The 24,125-nt window shown below is 33.2% G+C and overlaps 1 protein-coding gene across 2 annotated transcripts in view; it reads left to right on the top strand.

The window, feature by feature from the left end:
* TBCE (tubulin folding cofactor E) overlaps positions 1-24,125 on the top strand; it is an 82,645-nt gene that overhangs the window by 27,188 nt on the left and 31,332 nt on the right. For both annotated transcript variants that reach the window (XM_051993559.1, XM_051993558.1), the window contains exons 2-6: positions 6,696-6,827; positions 10,497-10,581; positions 15,638-15,820; positions 18,608-18,696; positions 22,968-23,067. In XM_051993559.1, coding sequence (XP_051849519.1) covers positions 6,722-6,827; positions 10,497-10,581; positions 15,638-15,820; positions 18,608-18,696; positions 22,968-23,067 — 563 coding nt within the window. In that variant the 5' untranslated portion in view covers positions 6,696-6,721. The remainder of the gene's footprint in view (positions 1-6,695; positions 6,828-10,496; positions 10,582-15,637; positions 15,821-18,607; positions 18,697-22,967; positions 23,068-24,125) is intronic.

Below are 24,125 nucleotides of genomic sequence, written 5' to 3'. Positions count from 1 at the left end.
GCAGTTAAGCTTCTCCAAATCTCTTAACTGTCTATCTAAAAGTTTGTGCTCTTAAAAAAATTTCTTTGAAAGTCTGAGAAAAAGAGTTGGGTCTCACCATAAAATCACCAAGCTGGCTTAGGCAGAGGAGAGATTTCAAGACAGGTCCTGAGAGTGCCCCCCTGCTATCCTCACTCTATGGGGGAAGGGTAGGAGAAACTAGAGGGCCAGAGCAAGAGTTAAGTAGAAGCCCCACCCATTTTATCAGCTTCTAAGTGTTTGACTGGTGAAGCAAGCCCCAAATTCCTACCAGAGGGCAAAACATTGCAGGGAGGGGCCCCACCTCGATCCCTATACCAGCCACCAGGTGTTGATTGTCATGATGGAAAGGCAGTCCCTCCAGTGCTCCTCCTGATCAAACTCGGGATAGGGACTGGGGAGTCCCCTCAGACATTTTCCATGACACCTACAGCTCAAACCTCAGGGGTTCTCTGCCTAAGTCTGGGAGGGATTTGCATTAAGAGGCACCTCTGCTGTGAGTGTCTTTCCCAGGAGGCAGAAGTTGCCCCAAGGAGAAGAAAAAAAGCTGGGACTTTTAGTTAAGATGAGAGAGATAGAGTTAAAAGAGCCAACAGCCATCTGTAACAGCGGAATGGGAGAAACTTGAGGGCTCAAATTGGCTCCTCCAGTTTTCTCGGTATATTGACCTTGGATCCCTAAAAAAGTTGGGCAGGGTCCCCAGAGTAGCCAGGTTTCTCCTTAGGCTGGGAGGGGTCCAGCTTTGAAAGAGGCACTTCCACTGGGAGTTTCTCCAGTCGGCCTTTTCTGTCCAAGGGTAGAGGTCAAAAATCAGTCCCAGGATTCAAGGAGAATCTCTCCATCAAGGAATTTTAGAGAGAGTTTTGGGGCTTCCCCCCTCGTCATAATGATTTTTAAATGAAAAACATTTAATTAGCAAAAATAATTTTTCTTTGTTTTCCTAAGGAAGCATTTTCTCGATCCTCTTAGGTGGGGAAAAATATTACATTTTTTGTCTTCATTTATCTCTAAAAGTTTAATATTTCCTTCAATCATGGATGTTGGCACAAACAATAACAGCTAATACAACAGCTAACTTTTATGTAGAGCTCTAAGCATTTTTTTTTTTTTTTTATGTTTTCTTACTTGATCTTTTCAATAATCTTTTGAGGTAGGTGTTAATATCATCCCTATTGTACTAATAAGGAACTAATAGTATAAAGATAAGTAATTTGCCTAGGGTCAAACAAGTAAGTGTAACATTCTTTTCACTACATTATTCTGCCTCCTATAGGGTAAGTGGTATTTTTGCAACTGTTTTCTGTTCAACTTGCAAAGAAAATATATAGCCTTTGGGTCTCACCTTAGTTGAAAGACACCACAGAAATTCAAAGAACATAAGAAATCCATGACCACTAAGCACTGCTTCACTCAATAAGGTGATCCCTTCCAATTCACTTTCTTCAACCTTCTTCCATGTTCCTCTAAAGAACATTGGCCAGTGTAGATAAGTTCTAATAGTAGCAAGCTCCTGATACTATCTTTAAACTTCCTCAATTACCACTCTCAAAGCCTAAAATTGTCCCTCAGTGATTTTCTAAATCTATTTCTGTTGCAATTCATCTCATTTCTATTGTACAAAGTCTCTACTGGTGATAGGAAAATTCATTTATGATTACTATAAAATTTTGTACCTTTGTTCCCCCTGAGGTAATTGGGGTTAATGACTAGGAAGTGTCAAGTGTCTGAAATCAAATTTGAACTCAGGTCCTCCTGACTTCCAAGGTTGCTGCTCTATCCACTGCGCCACTTAGCTGCTTCCTGTACTTTATTTAAAAAAAAAAAAAATCACAGAATACAATAAAAGAAACCTGTTATAACAGTAGGATTTATATGTGGGAGAAATTAAAGATTTTAGTTAATTGAAACCTTAATATGAGATACTATCTTTTTAGGTAGATTACCTTGCTAAATACATGTGTAGTATATCAAGGAAGGTTATAGCACCCTTGAACTCTCTCGTGTCTGCTATAGATAGAATATGGTTTCTAATTCTCACCACTATATTTTACCTTTTTTTTTATTTATTAAAGCTTTTTATTTACACAACATATGCATGGGTAATTTTTCAAAACTGATCCTTGCAAAACTTTCTGTTCCCGATTTTTCCCTCCTTCCCCTCATCCCCTCCCCTAGATGATAGGTAGTCCAATACATGTTAAATATGTTAAAATATATGTTAAATCCAATATATGTATACATATTTATACAGTTATCTTGCTGCATAAGAAAAATCGGATCTAGAAAGAAAAAAAAACCTGAGAAGGAAAACAAAATGCAAGCAAACAACAACAGAGAGAGTGAAAATGCTATGTTGTGGTGCACACTCAGTTCCCACACTCCTCTTTCTGAGTGTAGTTGGTTTTCTTTATCAGTGAACAATTGGAACTGGTTTGAATTATTTCATTGTTGAAGAGAGCCATGTCGATCAGAATTGATCATCATAATATATAGTCGTCTTGTTGCCATGTATAATGTTCTCCTGGTTCTGCTCATCTCACTTAGCATCAATTCATGTAACTCTCTCCAGGCTTCTCTGAAATCATCCTGTTGGTCATTTTTTACTGAATATTCTGTAATATTCATATCCATATGAATTCATAATTCAATATTCATAATTTATAGATATTCTCCAATTGATGGGCATCCATTCAGTTTCCAGTTTCTTACCACTTACAAAGAGGGCTGCTACAAACATTTTTGAACATATGAGTCCCTTTCCCTCCTTTAAGATCTCTTTAGGATATAAGCCCAGTAGAAACACTGTTGGGTCAAACTTTTTGAGCATGGTTCCAAATTGCTCTCCATAATGGTTGGATCCGTTCACAGTTCCACCAACAATGTATCAGTGTCCCAGTTTTCCCACTTCTCCTCCAACATTCATCATTATCCCCTCCAGCATTTCACCATCTTAGCCAATCTGACAAGCATCACTATATTTTAAAGAGAAAAAGTCAGATGACTGGGATGGTGAAGAAATAACTTTATTTAAAGAACCTTTGTGGGGGAAACATTTTTGCTTGCAAAAGTGAAGACTACAGTGGGCATACAGCTATATATATATATATATAAAACTGTTGTGTGGAAGAAGGATTACATTTATTCAGGAGCTGGCAAAAGTCATAGGGAAGCAGATTTTAGTTCATTTTAAAGAAAAACTTTATTAGATAAAGTCCAAAAATGAGAAATTCCTTGTAAATTTTCAGGAGAGAAAGAGAGAAGGAGAGGGAGAGAGAGAGAAACAGGGAGAGGGAGAGGGGGAGGGGGGGAAGAGGAGAGAAGGAGGAAGGGAGGGAAGGAGAGAGAGAGGAAGAGAGGTAGGGAGGGAAGAAAAGAAAGAGAGGGAGAAGAAGAGAAATTAAGAATATATTTGCAAATTGTTGAGTGGAATTTTGCATCATGTCACTTCTCAAGTCTTTTCCAGTTCTCTGATTATGAAGGTTCCACATAAAAGTGTTCAAAATCTACAACAGTGCAGAAAATCGGAATGTTGTCATTTATAACAAAGGGGCATAATGATTTTTGTTCATTTGCTCTATTAAACACCTGCTATGAGATTGTCATCTGACTCTTCCCATCCTCATGCTTTTGCACAGCTGGTGTCTACATTTCCATGATGCCAGGGTTCTTGCTGTTGATAGGAATGCTTGGCCACATATAAAAAGATAATATTTAATTGAGATTAATACAAAGCAAATTAATGTAATTCTCAACTTTGCTTTAGATATAAAGATACATTGCAAGGGAGAAGATACAGGGATAAATAAGTTCCTGCTTTCAAAGACAATTTACTAAATTTGAATATGAAGTCTAAACATAGAGTCATTGATTTAGAGCTAAAAGGAATTTTAGAGATATTCTAGATCAAACCCTCAGCTTTCTGATGAGTAAATTCAGGTGAAAAAAGGCAAAGTAATTTCCCTGTGATCACAGGTACTGTGTAGTAGAGTTAAGATTCATTCCATTTTCTACTAACATCAATTCTTGGAGTGATGACATCAGATAAGTACATTGAGAAGCTTCTACGACTTCTGACTTTAAATGCTGTGATCTTTCTACATTGTGGTTTTGCAAAGAGTTTGAAGTATAATGCAATTTTGATCTGCCTGACACCAATGACTTAAAGGCCCTTCAGTGGGTAGTGTTACCTTAAACTTCAGGCTGGATGCCCACTATCACCTATCATTTAGTATTGTACTAGAAATGTTAATTATGGCAATAAAAGAAGAAAAAGAAGTGAAAGGAATTAGAATAAGCAATGAGGAAACAAAACCATCATTCTTTGCAGATGATATGATGTTATACTTAGAAAATCCTAGAAAATCAACTAAAAAAACTACTTGAAATCATTAGCAACATTAGCACAGTTGCAGGATACAAAATAAATTCATAAATCTTTAACATTTCTACATATTTCCAATAAAATCCAGCAGCAAGAATAAAAATTGAATTTAAAATAATTGTGTACAATATAAAATATTTTGGAGTCTGCCTGCCAAAATAAACCCAGAAACTGAATGAACACAGCTCAAAATAATTTTCACACAAATGAAGTCAGATCTAAACAAATGGAAAAATATTGTTCACAGGTAGGTCAAGCCAATATAATAAAAATGACAATTCTGCCTAAATTAATTTGTTTAGTGTCTTACTGCTCAAACTATCAAAAACACTTTATAGAGCTAAAAAAAAAAATAAGCTATCTGGAAGAACAATGTGAAAGAAGGCAGTCTAGCCACACTGTGTCTCAAACTGTATTATAAAGCAGAAATTATGAAAACTGGTTAAGAAATAAGAGTAGTAGATTAGTGGAATAGATTAGGTACAAATTATAGTAAATGACTACATTAATCTAGTTTATGATAAGGTTAGAAATCCAAACTTTTTGAACAAAAACTCATTATTTGACAAAAGCTGCTGGGAAAAGTGGAAAATAGTAAGGGAAAAATTAGCTAGAGAGTAACATCTCACATTGTATATCAAGATAAGGTCAAAAATGGTATATGACCTACATATAATGGTTGTAAATTAAGCAAATTAAGAGAGTATGAAATAGTTTACTCTTCAAATTTATGGATAAGGGGAAAATTTAGGACCAAGAAGATAAAGAGAACATTAGAAAATAAAAGTTTTTGCACAAATAAAACCAATGCATTCAAAACTGCAAGGAAAATACAAAACTGGAGAAAAAATTTTGTAACAAATATCTCTGATAGAGGTCTCATTTCTCAAGTATGTAGAGAACTGAGTCAAATTTGTAAAAATCCAAAACATTCCCCAAGGATAAATAGTTAAAGGATATGAGCAAGCAATTTTCAGACAAAGAAATAAAAGCTAACTATAGTCATATGAAGAAAAACTCTAACTCACTATTTTGTTGTTGTTGAGGCAGTCAGAGTTACCCCAGGTTATGCAGCTAGTGTCAATTGTCTGCACCTAAATTTGAATTCAGGTTCTTCCAAATCACTATTGGTCAGAGAAATGCGAATCAAAATATCATATCAAGATATCATATCACACCCATCTGAGTGGCTAACATGACAAAACAGGAATATGTTGGAGGGGATGTGGGAAAACTAGGACATTAATAGAAAAGACATTTGTATAAAAATATAGCAGTTTTTTGTGGTGACTAAGAATGGGGAATTAAAGAAATGCCCATCAATTGGAGAATGGTTAAGCAGTCTGTGGTATATGATTGTAATGTAATATTATTGTGGTATAAGAAATGACAATCAGACTGAGTTCAGAAGAACCCAGAAAGACTCACATTAACTGATGAATAATGAATAGAACCAGGAGAATTTAATGAATTGTTAATGACTTAGCCTATTCTAAGCAATACAATGGTTTAAGACAATCTCAAAGGACTAATGATGAAACAAACATGTGTTCTGCCTCCAGAGAAAGAATGGATATTGATTGAATATAAACTGAAGCATGCTATTTTCATTTTCTTTCATTTTTTTCTTTTAGTCAAACTTTCTTGTACAAAATGACCAATATGGAAATGTTTTACATGATTGCACATATATAATCTGTATCTGCCTAAAGGAAGGGGGAGGGGAGATAGGTTTATAATTTGAAATTCTGAACTTTAAATAAAAGTGTTTAAATAAAAAACTTTAGGTTGCCAGATGCTGGTTTATATTAAGAGTCTTGTTCTGCCCACTCACATATCTCATTTTAAAAAATAACGAACATTTCTATAAAATTTTTGCTTTGAGTTTTTTGGGTTGGCTTGTTTTTTCACTATAAGCAGTACTCACTTATTACTAAGGTTTCATTCAGACGTTCTTCTGGCAAGAGACGTATAATTCTTCTACTTTGGTTCATTTTCCGTCTTCTTAGAAGATACTATTTTGTATCCTTTCTCCTCCTACTCCTATAAGAACTGAGTGAACTGACTCAGGATGCTAAAAAACAATTTTATGTACTTATATAGGGCTATGTTAAATAAAACCCTTATCATATAAACAAGTTATATCAGGTTTTACTATATCTGTCAAATCTAGAAAAGATTGGAAATGAGTAAGAAGCATTTTCTTTGTTTTCAATTCCCTGTGGAGTACTAATTTATAAAATGTCTTCTAAATATTTTTTCTAAATTCTTGATAACATGTTTTTTCTTCTTCTAGATTATTATTTTTTTTATATTATTCTTATGGCCATGAGTGATTCTGTGCCTTCTGATGTAATTGGTCGAAGAATTGATGTTAATGGAGAACTTGGAACAGTGCGCTATTTTGGCAATGTTCCTCCAGTAAAAGGTAGATACAATTTATTTTTTTCTTTATATTGTAATTGATTTAATGAAGGTTTGGCCCATTAGTAGAAGTAGATTGTAACTCCTTTATGACACTGCTTCTAATTTTTTAGGTTTTTACTGTATAGACATGATTTGACTTTTGGTATCTTTTAATCTAATTAGCCTTCATATAATGCAATTATGCAGTACCTAAAAGGTGGTTTTGTTGACAATAGCTATATTATTTCTAGAATTTATTATAAACAAATATTATTTAACTAAAAGCTTAATTTTCTTTATTTCTGTAGACAATTGCAATTACTTTTAAAATCTAAGGATTTATTTATTTCTCGATAGTATTTATTTTTCCAAATATATGTAAAGATAATTCTCAACATTCATTTTTGTAAGATTTTGAGTCCCATATTTTTTCCCCTCTTCTTATCTCCCCAAGACAGCAAGCAATCCAATGTAGGCTATACATGTACAGTCATTTAAAAAGTATTTCCATATTTGTCATGTTGTGAAAGAAAAATCAGTATTAAAGGGGGGAAAACCCCACAAAAGAGAAAAAGCAAATAAACAACAACAACAAAAAAAGATGAAATTAGTATGCTTTGATTCACACTCAATTTCTATAGTTCTCCCTTTGAATGCTGATGGCATTTTCCATCCCAAATCTGTTGGAAATGTCTTGGATCACTGCATTGCTGAGAAGTACTAAGTCTATCATAGTTGATCATCACATAATTTTGAACAGCAACAGTTTTAGAAATGATTTTGAAATTATCTTGACTATTATAAATATCCAAATTAGTGATAAAAGACATGAAAAAAGACACTATCTGCATCCATAGAAAGAACTGATAAATATAAATATAGAATAGTTTTACAAATATATGCCTATTTGCTTCTAAAGGTAGCCATATCGAGGAGGAAATAAAACAATTACATGATAATTTTGTTGTATATTTGGGAAGAATAGCAAGTTTTGCATAGTAGATTTATAGTTTCATGTGTAATTATTTCTTTGTGTTGTGCTGTGTTTAAAAGTTTTTTATTCCATAATTTTTTTCTTTTTAATAAAGCTGGCTTTAAGCTTAATGTAAATTTTTAAAATTTATGATATTGGCAACTGGTTCCATCACTTCTTGGCAAATAGCAAAAGAAATGGCAGCAGTGTCAGATATCATCTCTTTAGGCTCAAAGATCATTGCAGAAGGTGATTATAGCCATGAAAATAAAAGATGCCTTCTCCTTTGAAGGAAAGCTATGGTACCTCTGGACAGCATACAAAAAAGCAGAGCTATCACCTTGCCTACAAAATTCCATTTACTTAAAGTTGTGTGTCTTCAAGTAGTATGGCTGTGAGAGCTGAATTCAGTATTAGGAAAGCTCTGAGTACCCGAAAACACTTTTAAATTGTGATGCTGAAGATCTTTTGAGATTCCCATGGATAGTAAAAAGGTGAAATCACTCAATTCAGCCTATTCTCTAGAGAATCAAACATTGAAATACTTTGGCCACATTATAAGAAATGGCATTCATTAGAAAAATGTTGTGAAAGAGAGAAAGAGAAAGTAGATGATGAGATGAATAGTGTCATGCAAACAACTAACATGAATTTGGATAGACTTTGAGATGATAGAATATAATATAAGACATTTCTCCAAAACCATGCACTCTCCCTTTGCACACACAAAGTCTTTGAGGAGAGTGGGCTCCTACCAATCAATGATACGAATGAAGTAAGACACAAGGGCAGCTAAACTGCTAGATCTGGAGTCAGGAAGACTCATGTTCCTAACTTCAAATCTTGTCTTGACATTTTGTAACTCTGTGATTCTGGGCAAGTCATTTAATAACCCCATTTACTTCAGTTCCTCATTTTTAAAATGAGCTTGAGAAGGAAATGATAAACTACTTCAGTACTTTTGAAAGTAAAACTAAAAGGGAGTCACAAAGTCGGGCAAAACTGAAAATAACTGAACAATAAAGAAAGAAAGACACTTGTCTGGAGAACATATGTGGTAAAGGGTTTCTTCCAATTCCTGGCATGGAATGTCCTCACAAAATCCCATGTTAGTATAACTGTTGGATTTTGAGAATCTGTGCATTTCCAGAGTCCGTAGATGTATGTGTCCCTTTCAGGGTGATTTCCCCTGAAACTGCCATTGTTAGATGACTATCTTTTAACATTTGTATACAGGCTTTTTCTCTGTTGGCTACTCTTGGCCTCAGCTTCTGTCTTCAGTGGACTCTGCTACCGATTCTAGTTACCATTGGGACTCTGAAGGTACCTCTGGGCCTCCTGAACTGAAAGCTACCTGAAGCTCTTTCTTCTTGGAATTCTTATTTACTTAAGATCAGAAAAGAATAAATACAAAAGAAATAGTGCTCCCAACTACTTTTCCCTATTTTTTACTAATTAAGAGAAGTTCTAATTCACTCATTACCAAAGATGGAAAAAAACCACCAAGAAATGAGTGAGAGTCTTTTGGATGCATACCCAGATCTGGTTCAGTCCCTCTTGAATCATTGTGGTTTTTTTCCCTTTCTACAGACAATTAGAAGATATTGGCCTTTCTACAGTACAAATCCTCAGTCATGACTAGTAGCTGCTTCCAAAGTTTCACATATTGGCTTGTATCTTGGCAGTGAATATCTGTGCATGCATGTATTCTTCCCAGTAAAGGAGAAAATATGAGCATTCTCCCTATGTAAACTAAAGAAAGGCCTATTGCAATAGGTCTCTCCATCCCAATCACTTCTCTTGGATTTGGAATTAATTCCTTCTTCTTTTTAAAGTTATTTTTCCTGTAAGTTGTACTAGCTCCTGGAACAATGGTTGATGTATTGCTTGAAAAAATTTAAAGTAGGACTATGCAGCCTAGTTCTAAGTAGCCTAGTTGAAGTGGACATAACTCATAGATTATGGCAACAATATCTCTTCCATCTCAATTTAGGATAACATATTGACTGTTTCATAACTTGAGATGACAGTTCAGGACAATCTATCGTGGTATGAGTTATTGTAACCAAGATTAGAAAAGTGGGCAGAATTGCAGCTACCCTCTTTTCACCTCCTTGCCAAATGTTAATCTAAAAGCAGCAGATTAAGGAACAGAGGAGATTGACTACAAGTAAAACATCTACAGTAAAAATTCCATTTTGTTTTAATGAGTGAACAAGGGGCAAGTAGTCTATCCTGTAGAGTGAAATTATAGTTGAATGCTGGAGATGCATGTTCTACCTGTTGGATGTGGAAAACGTTCTACTCTATCTACTGAGGTTTACTTTTGTTACCATGAAATTATGGTGACCTGTGACTTTCTAGTCTTTCTGTCTAACTTCACTAGCATAACAAGTTGTTCTTAAAATCTCTTTACTGAATAAAAAAAAAACTTGTGTTTGATTTTATTTAATAAAAGAAAAAAAAACTGCAGCCCTTTTAACAGACTTTTCTGTCTTATAGTATTTTTTTTTAGATGTTTGTTAAGCATATTATTGGTTTTGCTTGATACAGGAATGACCTGGATGAGCTCACCTTCACAAAAAAAACAGTATTTTGTTCTTTATTATTATTATCTTAGTGATAAGTTTTATGTTATGAAATATATTGTGGAGTGGGGGGAAGACATAACACATATGATAATTATTTCTCATTTCACCTTGTTTTTTTTTCCTTTAGGACCCTGGATAGGAATAGAATGGGACAACCCTCAAAGAGGAAAGCATGATGGTAGCCATGAAGGGACTATATATTTTAAATGCAGGTAATTTTTTATTTTTCATCAGTGTATTTATCTAAGAATGTGACATAATATGGGAAAAGGGAAAGAAAAGAAGAAACATTGTGATTTAGATGCAGTAGAAAATTATATGAAATAATGAACTCTCTTTTTTCTTTTGGCTATTAATACTGTTGGAAAAACCTATTGCTATTTGTTTTTTGAGAGAAGAAAATTATATGAAAACCAACTGACACAGAATAACCATTGAATTTTTTTATATTTAGACTTAGTATCATTCCTAAGAATACTTGATTTGGTTCTTTTTCTAGATTGATTCTCAATAAGGTAGCTCAGTCACTTGAGGCTTTATTAAATAAAATTGCCTTTTTAAAAATTGTATTGCAAACTTATTTGCATTAATTTGGTTAGGATTATCTCGTTATCCTGAAATATTCACATTACCTTTTTTTGGGGGGGTGGGGTGGGGAGTAGATGGTAATGGTCTTCAAATATGACTTATTCTCAATAAGGTTATAGGTCAGGCCAGAAAAGAAAAATAATTTGTTCATTGAAAATTTTAAAAAATAATTTATTTTTACATCACTGTTATATCCCAGTACTATCTCATCATAGAAGCCTTTCTTTAAAAAGTACAGTGTATTTCAACATATTTAATGTGTATTGGACTACCCACCAGCTAGAGGAGGGAGTGAGGGGAAAATTTGGAACAAAAGGTTTTGCAAGGAAATTGACATACTGCACATGCAGCATATCTCATTCTATTTTTAATATTTACCCCTTTTCAGCCACAAGGAGGGAGGTGTGGCCCATTATCAGTCCTCTGAATTGAAGATTCACTTATATTAGTTCTCAATGTAAGGTCTTTTAGTGTATCTTTCTTTTATGTTATTGTATTCATTGTGTATATTGTTCACTTGGTTCTGGTATTTGGTTCATCATTCATTCGTATGACTCTTCTCTGAATTCTTCATAATTTTTTGGTGTAATAATATTTAGTTTCACTCATGAATCACAATTTATTCAGCCATTCCCTAGTTATTGGGTATCTGTTTTATTTCTAGTTTCCTACAGTACAGTATGTTTTGGTATATATGAAAACTCTTCCTCTACTTTTGACATTCCTGGAGTTATTTAGTAGTTTCTCTTTATAATGCTCAATAACAGATATACCTTTCTTTTTTAAAAAAATGCTTTTGTTATCAATTGGTAACCATTTATTTATTAAGAACCTGCTGTATACCAGGTATTGTGTTAGGTGCTGAGGATACAAAGACAAAAGTGATTTAGAACTTTTCTTCTAGGAGTTTACATTCTAATAGGGGAAGCATACGTAACAGCTATGTATAAGATATATATAAAAGAAACACAAGCTAATCTATGGAGAGGCCCTATTTAATAACTGGAGAGATCTGGTGTTAAGGATCATGTCTAAGTGTGAAAGGGCAGGTCGATTCTCTGAAAGCCCCCACAGCTGTAAATCATACCACACTTGAAGGGATTGCAAAGCAGCTTTTACTGATGCAGATGTTGCTTGTGAATTGGGAATGAAATAAATTGGAGACAAGAGGAAAGAGGGGAGAGGTCAGAGAATACAACTGCCTCTTAGTCTCCTTGTATTGTTATCATCCTCTCATAAAGGGATCTACTCTTCTGGTCAGAATTAGATCCCCAGCAGCCACTAGGAGGTGGCTCTCATTACACCCAGCAGCCACTAGCAGATAGTTCTAGAAAGACTTCATACAGAAAGTGGTGCCTGAGTTGAATCTTGAAGGAAACTAAGGCTTCTTAGAGTCAAAAGTTAAAAAGGAGTAGTCCTAGGCATGAAGGCCAACTAATGCAAAGGCATGAAAATGGGTGATAGAATGCTGAATGTGAGAAATAATAAAAAGACCAGTTTGATTATGCTAAGTAGTGTATGTAGAAGCAAAGTAGTATATAATAGTCAGTAAACATTTGTTAAGCACTTGCTACGTGACAGTGTGCCAAGCACTGGAGGATGAAAAAAAAAGCAAAATATAGGTTCTGCTCTCAAAGAACTCACAATATATCGGGAAAGACAATGTAAGCAATTTTGTACAAATAAGATATATACATATCAAAATTGCAGAAAATCAACAGAGGGAAGGCACTAGCATTAAGGAGCATTGGGAAAGGTTTCTAACAGGTGAAGTGATTTTTTTTTTAATTCCATTTAAAATTTTTTTAGTTATGAATTCTTTCCTTCCCATTTCCTGCTGCCACATCTTACTCTTCATTTTACTGGGGAAGAAAGAAAAACAAAACCTTATTATATTGCTATAGTTAAGCAAAACATACTTCTATGTTAGTCATGGCCCCAGAACCCCACATATGCTTTAATCTGCATTCTGAATCTATCAATACTATCTGGAAGCAGGTAAGATATTTCATTTTAAGTCCTTTGGAATTGTGGCTTATCATTGTGTTGATCAGAATACCTGAGACTTTCATTGTATAAATTGAGTACAGCCATTCTTTTGGGTCTACTCAATTCACTTTCCATCAACTCATATAAGTTTTTCTAGGTTTTTTCCAAATCTCCTTCATTTCTTATAGCATAGTCGTATTCCATCCCATTCATATAATAATAATAATTATATATATATATATATATATACACACATACATACATACATACATACATATATATAGTAAAGTCCAGAAAGTTGGGATCAGGGCTTGTTAAAATAAAGGCTTGCCTGGACCCCTCTATATTATGAAGTCTCAAGGAAAAATTCACCAATGGGAAAAGGGAGTTCTTGTAGAAAGATTCCATTGTGAACAGGCTACAGAAGTGATAGTATCTGTCAGTACAAAGAGGTGTTAAGAGAAATTCCAGGATGAGACAGCAGTAGAGGAATGATTTTGAAATTCATATATTTAAGGCCAGGATTATTTTACCACCGGGAGGGTGCTAATTTACACTGAAGGCTATTAGACCTTTTCATCCATTCTCTTACTAAACTGTTCTATGTATATTGCCTCCTCTATTAGAACTTGAGGTTGTTAAGAGCAGGGGCAATCTCATTTTTCTTTTTGTATCCTAGTACATAATACAGTGCTTGTTACATAACAATTGTCTAATAAATGTATGTTTCCTTTCTTCCTTTTATCTTTTTCTCTTCATTCTTTTCCTTTTTTCTTCCATTCTCCTTCCTTCCCTTTTTCTTCTCCCATTCACTTGGTTTTTTTTTTTTAATATTGCTATGTGATTTTATTCCTACCTGTGTTACTTTTTTTTTTTTCACTTTCATTCATCATGTATAAGAGTCAGAGTAACTAGATGTGCCATGAAGTGATGTTTCCTGTTGCCTTTGAGTGTAGGTCCTTAATTCACCCCTCTAAAGATAACCTGTGAACTAACAAAATAATTTTAAATGTAGTCTGGATTGGACTGGTCTCTAACCTGTGAATGGTGAGAGCAGAATAAAGCAAGCCAGAGCACTTGTGTCAGGTAGTGGTTTAATTAATTTCAGAGTGAGGAAAGCAGGTTTATGAGAAGGCTGAGCAAACAGTTCCTGTGGTTGGCATTTCTTGGCCATTTTGGGGTGTCTTTTAAAATTTTTTCCCAAGCTTATTAAAAGTAAAATGCAGTGATAGAATTAATACTTCTATTGTAATCTGACAAAAATATTAAAAAGACATAGCAAAATACTAATAAAAGTTTAAGGGAATTATTGTGGTGTGCTGGATTTTGACTTAAAGACACAGACAATCTTGATTATTCTACATTTAGCATGCCATATACATTATTGTATGTTATAATTAGTTTTATGATTTGAGATCATAAGCTTTTTTTGGTTTCTTCTTTTATATACTTTGAATGATAATTCTTATACTACTGACATCTACGAGTGTTTGGAATACAATTATAACGTTGTAAATTACTATAGAAATGTAGAGCATTCTTCTTTTTCAACATTCTGTCTTGATGTACCATTTTGCAGTCCCTTAACATTTTCACAATACTTGTACTAATTGAATATTGAATTTTTTTTCTTTTTATTATTTTATTGTAACTTTTTATTTACAAGATATATGCATAGGTAATTTTTCAGCATTGACAGTTGCAAATCCTTTTGTTCCAACTTTTTCCTTTCTTTCCCCTACCACTTCCCCCAGATGGCAGATTGACCAATACATGTTAAATATGTTAAAGTATAAGTTAAATACAATATATGTATCATGTCCAAACAGTCATTTTGCTGTATAAAAAGAGTTGGACTTTGAAATAGTGTACAAGTAGCCTGTGAAGGAAATCAAAAATAGAGGGATTGGGAATTCTGTGTAGTGGTTCATAGTCATTTCCAAGAGTTCTTTTGCTGCGTGTAGCTGGTTCAGTTCATTACTGTTCTATTGGAACTGATTTAGTTCATCTTATTGTGAAAGAGAGCCACGTCCATCAGAATTGATCATCATATAGTATTGTTGTTGAAGTATATAATGATCTCCTGGTCCTGCTCATTTCACTCAGCATCAGTTCATGTAAGTCTCCCCAGGCCTTTCTGAAATCATCCTGCTGGTCATTTATTCATATACCACAATTTATTCAATTCTCCAATTGATGGGCATCCACTCACTTTCCAGTTTCTGGCCACTACAAAGAGGGCTGCCACAAACATTCTTGCACATACAGGTCCCTTTCCCTTCTTTAAAATCTCTTTAGGATATAAGCCCAGTAAAAACACTGCTGGATTAAAGGGTATGTACAGTTTGATAGCTTTTTGAGCATAGTTCCAAATAGCTTTCCAGAATGGCTGGATGTATTCTAAATAATGAATTCTTAATAACTTCCCATTGAAATAAGTATACAGTGATATGTCTTACATGTGAAGGAACTTACCTAAGATCACATGGCAATTCAATTTCAAAACTCAGGAAGAATTTATAGTTCCAAACTCCTGAAATGAACTTTGTCTACTGTGGTGTATTGATTCCTTTTATTTCCCCTACCTATGCTTTCTAATTTATTATAAACCTATGAAGCATTATACTGCAGATATTTAATTTCTCACAAGACTGCTTTATATTTTATATACTCCTTTGTGCCCTTGTCTAGGCATCCTACAGGAGGATCCTTTATCCGTCCAAACCGGGTAAATTTTGGAGTGGACTTTCTCACTGCAATTAAGAATCGCTATGCATTGGAAAATACTAAAGAAGAAGATGGAAATGAGATGATTGTTATTGGAAATAAACCTGTAGAAACTGTTGGGTTTGATTCTCTTAAAAAATTCCAAAGGTAGGAGGAATTGATATTGATGAACTAGATTTTTACGATATACTTTGTTTTTAAATATGTTGTTCTGAGGGCCAAATTGTATTAAATAATTGACAAATAGTACAGAGACTTTCAAAAGCTTAGGGTTTAGACATTAGACATTTAGAGATTAGTTTATTTGCACTGTTGATAAAGACCCTGAAGATAAAAGGAAACAAGAAGTTTGAAACCTCTCACTAGAAGGCTAGTATTGAGATGGTTATATGTGTACTGTATTTGTTGTTTATGCTCTTATTTCTAGTTATTCCTGCTTGCTTGCTCTGGATTGATAGATTTGTCCTCCTGTTTTTCATATTTTCCCCTTTCAGTGTTAATATTTTCATTCTTTTTTTATAGAATGCAAGCTATCTATAAGCAGTAGAGCCAGGTAGTTCCTGAATCCCATCCTCAACTGTAAGATTAGAAAACTGTTAAAAATACAGTGCAATTTTATCCAAAGACAGTAAGGTTCATTTAGCAAATAATAATTTTATAAGGGAATGTCAGAGGTAATAGAACTAGTCAGTGGATATCAAGACCTGTGTGATAATATTCCAGTCCAGGTCACATTGCAAGTTTTTATTCATCAACTAACATTTAGTTCTAACATCCTAGAAATATCAAGAGTTCCTGAGGATGACATCTTAAAAGTGACTTCTGGTTGCCACTCCTGAGATTAGATTTTAGTTTAATTCATCAAGCATTTATTAAACACCTGTTATGTTCAAAACACTGTGTTAAATTCCGGGGATATAATTGTGCCGAAACAAACAAGAAAAACAATGTTTGTCTTCTAGGAGGTTACATTGTATTGTGGGATCTAGCATATAAACAGAAAGGAAATACAAGATCAATGAGGAGGGAAAGCACAGTGAAGGAGATCAAGAAAGACTTTCTATAAAGTAGTACATGACCTAATCCTTGAAAAAAAAACCCAGAGATTCCAGGAAGCACAGATAGATGAAGAATTATTGAGTTCCAGGAATGGAGGACTAAAGACACCACCTGGATTTGTAATGCAGCAAGTAGGCCACTTTGTTTGGAATGTAACCATATTGGATGCAGGCTACTTACTTATTAACCAGAGGCAATTTTTTTTTATCTGTTGCACAGAACCACTTCATAATTATGTTCATTATTCTTTGCTACCTAGTTATTAACTATGAATAATATTAACGTTATGCATATTCTAAAGTAGATATTGCAACACTTGAATGGATCTAAGATCACAGAATTAGCCCTTTGTTTAATATTGCAGACTGTATATTTCTTAAAAGTCACTTAAAAAACTTAAAGTACAAAATTATTAGTTTTTTTTGCTTTTTTTCAAATAAGTGAAATATTGAATGTATTATTATATTCAAAAAGAGCCACATTTTATATTAATGACTTGATATCCCTTAAGTGAATACCATGTGCTCTGAGAATATTTAAAAAATTGGATATACATAAAAGGAAGTACGTATATTCCTTCTTCCCCCAAATTATAAGCAGCAGTAATAATTCTTACAAGTGTTCATGTTAGATATAAAGAAGTAATGGTTCATATAATAACTGCATTTTGCAAGTATCATTTCAATAGATACTTGGAGACATCACATTAGGATTTTTATTTGTTAAAAGTGACGATTCTATGGATAATTTAAAATGTATAAATTGTTGCATCTGGTCTTCTAAGTAGGGATAGGTACTGTACGTATGATTTCACTGGTATAGATTCCTGTATGAGACAACTTCAGCCATTATAAGTGATCACTCACTCTGCAAGCTGGAGTTGAGAATTGAAAGTCTTAGAGAGCTGCTTAGTTCAGTGGTGTCAATCTCAAAATCTACAGAGAACAGTCTTTTTATGAATACATCATTTTTTTATGAATACATCAACACAGTGAAAGCAGATAGGAACTATATTTTATCCTAGCTCTCACCACATGCGGACTATGCTCTTCTGGCTCTGAGTTCTATGAATTGTCAAAAGACATCAAGTGTCAGAGAAACATACTTAAATTTGGAACTCCTTTTTATAACTCTTTGTATTTTTTTGTAATATCTCTTGATGAGTGGCTATTGATCTTTTATTTGTGTCAGTAATTCTTTATGTATTATGTTTTTATCAGTGATATTTGACATAAAGTTTTAAACTTATTTTTAACTCCAGTTCTCAGCACTAGTGCTTTACACATCATAAGTAATTAATAAATGCTTTATTCATTTACTAATTCTTGGCTTTCAGGCTGGCTTTTTATCCATTATGCCAATCTGCCTTGAATTGGTGGCAATTTCTTGATGAAGTTAGAAATTTAGAAATCATGATGTTGAAATATAGTATGTTTTAAGGCATTGTATTACAGTAATAATTGAATAAATTTTTGTTTTGATGACTTTAGAAAAAGAGTTTACAAAGAAAAAACTAAAAATAATGTTTTTGATTTTCAATGATATTGTTTGTGTTTATACTGAGAGCACAGATAAAAACTTCCTATGAAGTTTCTTGGATTGAGATCCTGTCTACTTATTGCTGCCTCATTTCACCATTCTTGATGTAGAAATCCTTATTACTGTTCCTGTGCTGTTCCTTACTAAATTCTTTCTTCTGTAGTCTCCCTTCTCTCCATTTTTTCCTATCTGACATTTTACATACTTGTGAAATAACTGCAAGGCTGGTGAATTTGAGGGCTAATTTTGCATCGAATAGTAGTAACTTTGTAAGGTTCTGTGATACTTACTGAACTTATTTTAACTGAGTGTATAATTCATGTATTTTTCATTCAGTCAGCTAAACAAGTTGCAGGAAGTCTCTGTTTGGAGCTCTGCAGTGAGCTGTGCTGGTAACAAAGGGGAAATTGCACAAACCTGTCCTAGTATCCTTTTTCAGTAATGTTCTATTACTGGAATCTAAGATGATAGCTACTATGAAAAATTATTTTCAAAAGTTATTTCATATTATTTTACTGTTCTTCCCAATGTATTATTCTATATGCTAGTTTAACTCTTGGTTCTACCACTCTGGGCACCCAGGAATCAGAATGCTTATAATTTCCCTCATATACTGTTGCCTGACTCAGAACTGGGAAGTTTGAGAGCTTGCACAAGGAAAGGAAGTGGCAGAGTCCTTGAGTGTTGCTGGACAAAGGTAAGTATGGTTGTATTGAAAACATGGGATGTGATTATTATGGAGAATATCTAATATGATCCTTCTTTGAGCTTGTGGTTGAACACACACTTTATGATGTTAGATCATTCATTGCCCAGTACTGCTCTCCCCCAAACTCTTGTTTGTATGTTTTTGGGGTAAGAAATTGTTAAATCTCTTCCCTCCTTTTCTTCATTTCTTCCCAGTAATTCTTTTCCTTAATCCTTTTTCTTTACCAAAACAAAGCAAAATTGGACAAAATTGCAAAATTTGTTTTTTTCTTCCTCTTTGACCCTTAAAGGATTCTTTAGGGAGAGTGGATCTTTCACCCTATTCCTCCAATTAGGATAAAAGGACTTGATCATTGTATAGCTCTTTCAGATTGTTTAAATATGTGTATTTATTCATTTATTTATTTATTTATTTTAGGTTGCTCTTATCCCCAAAAGTCTGTCTAAATCTAGACAGGAATGCCAATCTATTACTTATATTACTTGTGGATCTTTCATATTGAATTTTCTGTTGAATTCTGGTCTTTTTGTCACAAATACCTGAAAGTATTTCAGTTGGTTAAATATCCATTTTTTTTTTTCATTAAGGATTATACTCAACTTTGCTTGGTAAATTATTTCATAATAGATTTTCAGTTTCATGTGCAGCTATCTTTTTTTTTTTCTATTCTGTGTTACAGAAATACTTTTTTATTTCTTAATTCAGAAAAAAATAAAAGAAATATTTCTTTGCAGGACAAGTATTCTTAATTATTAGTCTGTTTCTTTTGCCTCTTGATATTTTGTATCCTAAGTTTTTCTTTCCTTTACAATTTATTTGTTGCATAACCTTCCTTGGTCCTTTTCGTGGTTCCTTGGTACCTGACTACTTATAGTATTTTTTCCCTTTAATCTGGAAGCTCTGGACTTTGTTGCACTTATAATCGTTTTAAATATGGGGTTTCATTTAAGTGGTAATTTGTTGATTCTTTATGTTTTTATCTTATCTCCTGATTCTAATAGTTATGGGCAGTTTTCTTTTGTTGATTTTTAAAAATATGGTATCTAGGTGTTTTGTCAAATGATGATTTTTAAGTAGTCCAGTTATTATTAAGTCATCTTCATTCTGTTTTCTTTTATTTTAAATCTTTTTTCCATTAATTAAAATTTGTTTTCTTTCAAGCATATTTTCTTTTCTTGTATTGGAAAAAAGAAAAAAAGTCTTTCTAACAAATAGACAAAACAAATTCTTGCAGTTCTTATTATGCCCAAATGTCTCATTCTGTCCATATGTTTCATTTTGTACCCTGTGTACATTATGTTTCTATCAGGAGGTAGAGATAGGCTGTTTCATTACCATCTCTTGAAATTGTGTTACTCCATTGTTCAGAATTCTTAAGATTTCAGTTGCTTGTTTTGCATAAATTATTCTGCTGAGTGTTTGCACTTTTACTTTTCATCAGTTTATATATCTTCTTAGGTTTCTCTGAAAATGTCTCTTTCATAATTTTTATAGCATAATATTTTCCCATATTCATATGCCATAATTTCTTTGATTATTCCCCAGTTGATGGATATTTCTAATTCTTTGCCACTATAAAAAAGTATTTTTTAATACACATAGGTCTTTTTCCTTTTTCTTTGATCTCTTCGTGGTATTGGCTTAATGCTGGTATTGCTGGGATAAACAGTATGTACAATTTAGTAACTTTCTGATATAATTTCAAATTGCTTTCCAAAATGGTTGGATCAATTTCTAGCTCCACCAACAGTGCTTTCACATAACTATTTTCTCCAAAGTCCCCCTAACATTTGTAATTTTCCTTTTATTGTCAGTTTTACTGATTTGATAAGTATGAGGTAAAATCTAAGAGTTGCTCTAATTTTATTCCTCTCTCTACTTATTAATGATTTGGACCTTTTTTCCTATTTAAGTTATTTTTGAGAATAATTTCATGTGATCTAATTTTTAGTCTTCAACTTTGTTCTAATATTTCTTGTTTTGTTTTCTCAGTTTCATTTAACTCTTGAATTTGGTTTAATTTATTCAATATTTTTGGGTGTTCACCACTTAAAGTTTTCACCTTCTGTTCTAAACTTCCAAGTTTTTCCTTAAGAATTTTAAGTTTATTCTTTGTTTCTTAAATTCTTCTTTTGACTTTTGGAGTCTTTATGGCTAATCCATTTTTTTAAATATAGTTTTTGTGCAATTATTTTCTTCATCTGAAATTTTGTGTTAGTAGTTTTTAACACCTAATATGTCTTTATTTATTGAGAATTTTTCTTCTATTTGCTTATGTCTTCATCCTCTCTGCTAGGTAAAGATTTCCCATCCTTATTGTATGTTTCAAAGTTTACTTTATATAATTATAGAGTCATTGTTACTCTGCTCCTTCCATATTGGGGTCCAGGTAGAGATTGTGCAAGAAGCTATTCTACTAAGTCCTAATTCTGTCATTGTGAAGTCAGAAAATGTGATTGATAATAGTTTCTTGGTTCTGCACCATTCTGCAGACTAATTCTGAGACACTGAAGTATAATTTGTGATCTTGTGTTAGGGTGGATGAGTTGGGCATCCCAATATCTGTCTCTTCCAATAGTATTAGGTAAGGTAGCTGAACCAGGATCTTGTTGGTCTGAGTTTTGTCACTTAAATCCAGTTCTTTTGATTGGGATTTTATGCACAATTGATGTCTAGGAAATTTAAGTGATTTTACAAGACCACAGAGATGTTAAACAGATGTCTCTGATATATTTGAATCTAGAACCTCCGAGTCCAGGCCAGTGTTTTTTTTTTTTTACTTAACTGTGATTGCGAGTCCCAAGCGTGCCCCTCTCTCAATTGTGTGTGTGTGTGTGTTATGTCCCTCAGTAGAATGTAAATTCTGTTAGGATAATGATTCTCATTTTTTTCTTCATCTCTCTGGCGCTCAGTAGATGCTTAATAAATGCTTGGACAATACAATTACTTGATATCTTCTCTGATCATTCTAGACTTGAACCTTTTGTTTATGGTTAGTTGTCTTTTTTTTTTTTTTAATAATAGCTTTTTATTTTCAAAATACATGCAAAGATAGTTTTCAACATACACTCTTGAAAAATCCTGTGTTCCAAATTTTTCTTTTTCCCTTTCTCCTCCCCCTCCCCTGGACAGCAAGAAATCCAATATATGTTAAACATGTGCAGTTCTTCTAAACATATTTCCACATTTATCATGCTGCACAAGAAAAATCTGAAGTGATAACTTGAATCTTAAATGCATTTGTTATAGAATGCAGGAATATAATGTCTAACATTTTGTTCTCAGCTTTATTTGGCTTCTTCTAGAAATAACAGAAAAGTTCAGAAATTAAGATCAAAGGAACATAGAAGATTTGTAAAATTTGGCCATCAGTATTTCTCTCAATATTTCTAACTCCTCTTCACTGCATCAAGTCCCTCACTGTCAGGAGCTCAAACAGACACACACACACACATTTGGCAGCACTATAGATCAAAAGCATCAAGGATGTTGTTCATTTTGATGACCAATTCTAAGATAAAAAAAATTTTTAAAGAAAAAACTATAAGCTAAACTGATCATTATATTAAGTCAATTTAGGGAATGTTTTGGATCTACTCCCCCCCACCTTTGCAAAAGAGTTTAGGGGAGATGTCTTCTCATTTTTCTTCTTTGTGGCCAAGTTTGTGATTTTTTAACATTTTTTTGGTAGTTGTTGTTCTTTGTATTTATATGTCAGTAGTCATGTGTAATTGTTTTCTTGGCTCTAATTATGTTACTCTGCTTCAATTCATGTCTTTACTTATTTCTTTGTATTCATTTTTTTTAATAGCACAGTAATATTCTATTACATTAATATTCCGCAATTCATTTAGCCATTCTTAAATCCATGGGTATTACTTTGTTTCTAGTTCTTTATTATCATAAACAGTTCTGTTATAAATATTTTGATGTATATGGGGTCTTTCTTATGATTGGAAGTGAGTGTTTCTTAACATGTAATCTCAGATATCAAAAGGATAGATTTGTCAAAAAATCTCTTGTCATCATGGAATGAAGTGATCTCCATTGTTGCTCAGCTCAAATATCTGGAAGTTCTGAATCTCAGGTATGAACTTTCTGTTACTTGCTAATTAACATTCTGTACAAATCCTAATCTATGCCCACTGGGTAGTTAGTGTCTCATAGTACTTCTTAGAAGTAATGGGTTTACATTGTAACACTATAAAAATTTTAATGGAATTAGATCTTAGCTTTTTTTTTAAACATAAGCTATAATTTAAGAGAATATTAATTATTTAATTAAATAGCTATATACCTGGGCTCAATAATAGTTTGTTGGTTTATTAATAAAAAAAGTTTAATTTTATTATTTTAAATTTTGTAGTTGTAACTATATCTGTTGGTTTATTATAACTGGCAGAGGAGCTGGATTTGTCCCCATTTTTTCTTAAATTTTGGGCTAATTAAATTAATGGAATGATTAATTGAATTTTTATAGGTTTAGTATATGAGATGTCAGCAAAATATTTTGGGGCTTATGTGGGGAAAATCTTTTAAAATGTAGTTGTTTAGAGTCCTGTAAATAGCAATAAGAATAATTTCATTATGGAACTCTGTTTAATGAAGCCTGAAAATAGATTTTTACTAAACTACTATTAATTTATTTTATTAAAATCATTTGTGCAGTACATCCAGAATGTTTGGTTAGTTTTAACCTGCAGAACCAAATTTTCCAAGTGCCTCAACCAGGCCTCCCCTTTCAAACCTGAACCAACTTGCATATACAGGTGAGTCACACCTGTCCTGTTCAGGTATAATTCAGAATAGACATGAAATTAATTGTATTTCAAAGTGAAAGATGGGTGGGATCAACTATGGGTGTAATTTGATCCACTATTTTTTCTCTTTGGACATATGGCCATGTTTTTCAAAGGATATTCTTTCTAAGTTTTTGTTCAGAATCATAAAATTTTAAGAGCTGAAAGAAACCTGAGATTATCTAATGCAATCATATCTGCTTAAGAATCTCTTTTAAAACATACCTATAAGGGATCATCCATACCTTTATTTGAAGATGTGAAGTAAGGAGAGCTCCTTACTTTCCAGGGGCATCCCATAGTGCTGGTTAGCAAGTTTATTCTTATATGAGCTAAAAGTATGGCA

This window comes from Antechinus flavipes, chromosome 4 (assembly GCF_016432865.1).
Source record: "Antechinus flavipes isolate AdamAnt ecotype Samford, QLD, Australia chromosome 4, AdamAnt_v2, whole genome shotgun sequence".
Lineage (NCBI taxonomy): Eukaryota > Metazoa > Chordata > Mammalia > Dasyuromorphia > Dasyuridae > Antechinus > Antechinus flavipes.
The sequence above is the reverse complement of the archived record's forward strand: the minus strand, read 5'-3'. Positions and strand labels throughout refer to the sequence as shown.